This window comes from Monopterus albus, unplaced genomic scaffold (genome assembly GCF_001952655.1).
Source record: "Monopterus albus unplaced genomic scaffold, M_albus_1.0 scaffold103.1, whole genome shotgun sequence".
Taxonomy (NCBI): Eukaryota; Metazoa; Chordata; class Actinopteri; order Synbranchiformes; family Synbranchidae; genus Monopterus; species Monopterus albus.
The window spans coordinates 1265042-1270199 of NW_018127983.1; the positions used below are offsets into that span (position 1 = coordinate 1265042).

General features: G+C 38.9%; 1 protein-coding gene across 1 annotated transcript in view; it reads right to left on the bottom strand.

Annotated features, from left to right (window-relative positions):
• LOC109965776 (claudin-18) overlaps positions 1-3080 on the bottom strand; it is a 4480-nt gene extending 1400 nt beyond the window's left edge. Inside the window, exons 1-2 of the mRNA XM_020610092.1 lie at positions 2739-3080; positions 1-133 (exon numbers count right to left, since the gene is read on the bottom strand). The exon at positions 1-133 is cut by the window's left edge and continues 30 nt beyond it. Coding sequence (XP_020465748.1) covers positions 1-133; positions 2739-2958 — 353 coding nt within the window. The 5' untranslated portion in view covers positions 2959-3080. The remainder of the gene's footprint in view (positions 134-2738) is intronic.
• Positions 3081-5158: the final 2078 nt, after the last annotated feature.

Consider the following 5158-nt stretch of genomic DNA (forward strand, 5'->3'; position numbering starts at 1 on the left):
GTCATTGTAGCTTTGATGTTGAGCTCCATGTTCCCCATTTTCAAGCACTTCAGTGCAAATATGGCAATCAGGCAGCCAATGGCTCCAAGAACAACACCGACAATCATCAGGGCCCGGACAGCCTGGAGCAGTGCTGGAAGTCAAAGTTACTTGGTTTAGAAGACTTCCAATTATCTACTCAACAAACTGACTTGCAAACTGCTGTTGTAAGAAAACGTGACATAAGTACATTTACTCAAATACTGTACTTAAGTCAATTTCAGAGAAAAATACTGCACTTTTTACTCCACTGCATTTATTTAACTGGCTTTGTTCCTAGTAGTCTTTCAAGTTAAAGCTGCAGTATGTAACTTAAGGTAGCATTAGCATGAAACTCAACCCATTCTCTTCCACCCAGCACTCCCTCTCCCTGCTCCACTGTACTCTACTACACCACGCTCTGCCCAGCTCTTCAGATATTTGTCGTTATGAAATTATAGTAAACAAGAACACAACAGAAATAATTGAAAATGTCTCATTGATAAGAGAGGCCACTCCCACTCAAAGCCTTTTAGATCCTAATATCTCTGCACTGTTACCAGCACTGTTCAATTAGTGTGGGTCACAGGAGGCTTCGACAGCACACATTAAGTTTTTGAGCAGATTTCTACAGCAACAATATTTGAAAAAATTACACACTGTAGCTTTAAATTTTACATACGAAAATGTGATGCATTTATCAATTAAACCACAGTGTAGTAAAGTACTTCAAATTATCTTCATCGTTACCATCTGTAAAATAAAAGATTGTGTTTACACATTATTGCATAGATAAATATAATCTGTGTAAAATATAATGTTACTGAAACTTTAAGTATATTTTTCTGATTACTCAGTACTAACCAAGAATATGTAGGACTTAAGAGTACTTTACTGTATTTTTACAGTAAAGTAAAATATCTGAATGCCTCAGACAATGTACCATGAATCCCACAATAATGGAAACTAGACCTGATGTAATTAAAACAAACAAAAGACACACCAGCAGTGCATTCTCTATTTCCACACTCACACAAAAACACAGCAATGTCACTTTTAAACATTTCACTGTAGAGTTTGTCTGACATTTGAGAGACTCATTTTTAAGAATCTGAGCTTGCTTTCCTCATATATCATATCAGAAATTAAAGCAAAACCCGTTAGAGAGCTCTAAATTGAACTTATCTAACTCATCTGTGGTTCAAATTTGATATGTGTAGAGCTCCTTCAAACCAAAGACGTTCAGGTGCTTTATAGGATAAGAGAATTATAAGGCAGGAAAAAGATACATGTTGTACTTTCATCCTGTATATACAAAATAGAACAGAATAGAATAGAATATACATAGGTTTTACATATAAATACATTAACAAGTGATGCTATGGTACATGGAAATTACTTTAGTAGCTTGCTAGAAGGTCTTTAAGTTGTTCTGAAATGAACTACTTGTGAAACTGCTGGGCCAACATTTCCTAAAATATGCTACGGATGCACATGTATACCAAGAACATGCATTGGTTAAAACATGTGGTAAGATAAATAAAAAAGCCTTGAAGCACTATTAAAAACTCATAATTCAAGGCATAGTGTAATGAAAACATATTAACATAAATGGCATCTTTCAATGGCCAGAGACATTGTATCTGTATTATTCTGGTCTTATATACAATATGCTCTACACCACATTCAGCTGTTAAGTACAGAGTGTGGAAAAGTACTTTACATTGTGTGACACTCCGGTAAAGCTTGTGCTTGCTCAGCTAAGCTTTGGATGTTTCATCAAATTGCCACTTGATTCTGGAGAGACACCATCTTTTTTTGCAGTCGACTGCATTTTTTATACAGGCGGAGCTGAAGAAAATCTGCCCCAAAACCTCCCAAATATGAATGCTCTCCTTAACCCAGCATGTGGAGACATATTTGATAAATGTCTTTTATTCCTATAAGTGTAATTCTCTTACCTGGCAGTCCTAATATGGTAAAATAAGGCCTGCACTGCGTTGTACCGTATGATGTTCCTACACACGAGTTCCATAACCCAGAATACGTGTAAACATTTGTCACGATAGTAAGAGATCGGTCTTGTAAGCTCCACATGTCCATTGCTGTTGCCGCTGATATTAAAAATTGCCCCAAAGCAGACAACATGAATCCTATTAACTGCATCATTGTGGCAGCCATTTTAGATGTTTCTCTAGAACAAAGTTTCTGCCAGTGCCCTGAACTTGTGAAATGGCAGGTTGGTGCTGCTGCTTATCAGTATGTACAGTATAGTCTAAGGAGGAACAAGTCTTATCAGATGTTTACCTAAAATTTTTCTTTGTCCCAGTTTCGGTAAACAGTGACAAAAACAGTTTCTGCCCCTTCGCAAGAAAGGGTGTGGTCTGACCTTTTATCAGTAAACCAGACCTGAAATGGTTTGATATATTATTCTTCTCAGTCTATTGATTTTTTTTAAACTTAATACTTATTTTATATGAACTGGTTATTTATATAAATGACATAATTTATTATTTTCTTTAATAAAGCAAAGAAGGAAGTTGTATATAGAACATAAAAATACTGCCACATAGACCTGCAGATTTCTGCAGATTTTGCTATATAGTTACATGTTGAATTTTCTCAGTTTAATCCATGACTTTTTCCCCCTTATGGATCCATTAAATCAGTTTGTCCAACTCATTTTGATTCTGTGTTGCTCATGACAAACACATACATACCTGGCAGTCCCAGAATGGTGAAATAAGGTCGGCACTCTGTAAAGCCAGAGCTCTGCCGGACACATGACCTCCACAGGCCTGAATACGAATACACAGCTGTCACAACGTTGTCAAAGAGGTCCTGTGTCGCCCACTGGTCCATCCCAGTCGCAGCAATTATACCTGCCATGCCGAGCAAACTCAGGAAGAATCCCATCACCTGGCACAGAGTGGCTGCCATGTTCTCTGCTGGTGGAGCAAACACTAAACCTAATGGCCTCTCCTCAGTGCTGCGGCTGTGTGTTTGACTATGATATCAGCAGGTGTGAAGTTAAGAAGGACTTCACCAGTGACCCTGTCTGTTTGAACACAGCCCAGTCATGTACTGTGTAGAAGAAACTGGGTGGAGTGAATATGATTAATGTTGCTTACTAATTCTGGTTGGTAAAGGGAGAATATGATGTGGTATTATGACTGGTCATTGTTTAGATTCACTTCAGTTTCAGGTTGTTGTTTTTTTTGTGCAAATAAAACCTAACCTAAAAAAGAGGAAATCTGGGGTGAGTTTGGGCAGGAGTGTTGAAGACAGCTCCAACAGTGATACCGCTGCTGATGGACTCTCTTGTTTTAGTCAGTCCACCTGTCTGCACAGGCAGTGTAACAATTCACATTTTATACACTTAAAGGCAATGTGTATATTTCCACTGTTACTGTGCTGCTCTGCTGAGGTGCTTGCTACTCATGTTACACCTCATGTGTTATATAAAAATGCCTCATTTTTAGGGATGTGACAAGATTTTGCCACGGGATCTGGTGATATTAAAACGTGACAGTATTTCTCATCGAGGCAAAAGCTGCCTTGAGATATTACTACATATTGTACCTAACAGAACCAAAGCAGCAGCCAGTATGACATAGTGTGACGATATGTTCACATTAGTTTGGCAAATATGCAACTCCCTGCTGTGCACAGGGCTGCGTTGGTTGGGGTTGAGGTTTTGCAGGGGGAGTGTTGTAGGTGTGATGCGTCCACGTCATGATGAGTTGATGTAAGTGGCTTTGTTCACGTTTCCAGACGGAGTTTCTGTTGAGTTTTGGTTAGCCAGGGTGCTAGCGTAGCCTACTCTACCTTAGCACCAATTCTACAACCAGTGTGTCTGCAACAATAGATAAAAAACACTGTTTAACTAACGAAAAGTGCATGGTGTGTCATTATGGTGGGTTAATTGTGGCCTATATTCGACAGTGAATGCTCATACTAACAAGGTAAACAAAAGAGTCTTCTTCCTGTGGGCATCCACATCCTGATTGTTCCCTGTACGTGATTGGTCAGCGCAGCTCCTTTGCCAAATGATGTCACCGACCGGTGTGGCGCCTTGAGGGTGAAAATAACATAGAAGGTCACACACAGCTTCAATTAGAAGTTAGAAACTCATGCATGGTTCATGCACAGTTATAAAGAGACTCATGTGAAATTATACAGGAGAGAAATCAGTTGAGTTTGTGGCAAAACCTTTTACAGTTCCTGCACATTGTCGTCTTTTACTGCATATGATAATTCATACGCACAAAACAGAACTGAAGTGACATTCACTACAGGATGATTAGTTAAAACATTCGAAGATGCAGCTGCATTGTTTTGCATTTTGTGACATTTCATCACTGATAATGTATTTAAAGAATAGCATTAAAATATCATCTCATCTCGTTCTCGTGAACCCAATATCGGGTATCGTCTCACCTCGAGAGCTAAGTGTATCGTCACACCCCCTAGTCATTGGTAAAATCCTTTAGAACTTTTATCTAACAGATTTCCACTACATGTGCAGAGAGCGCAGACAAAAAGGCACAGACAGAAATCTCTCAGACAAGATAACCAAAACAGTTCTAACACTGGCTGAAAGATTTGTGTTCATGAAGAAACATGTTGCTTAGAGTAGGAAGCTGACTGAGAAATCAGCTAGACTGTGTGACCTTTTTGACCAGAAATCACACATTCTTCCTTTTACAAATAGAAAATGTAAGTCTTAAGCAACACACCCTTGCTCAATGCAGTACACTCGCAGGTTTTCCTAATGCAGTCCTCTGTGGTCTGGTATGACCAGTTGTTTGTGGTTATTCTAATGTCAGCAAACCTTAGGTAGCCACTGCTGTGTAACTCATATTACTACTGTAAGTCAGTTTAGTGATTTACTTTATGTCACTTCCCTAAATTTACTATTGTTACACAATGTCTTAGCTTTTGCCATTGGCCTTTATTGTGCTTTTTAGCTACAGAGGTCTCTGTTCTGTTATGCTGTATTTATACAGTATGTACAGAAAATTCCATCTTAACAATGTGCCCTGTTCAGAGCCTGTTGGTCGAGCTCATTTCCTAATGGTGCAAAGCCTGAATACGGTGGTGTGTGTGTGTCAGTAACAGGCAGGACAATGATGTGAAT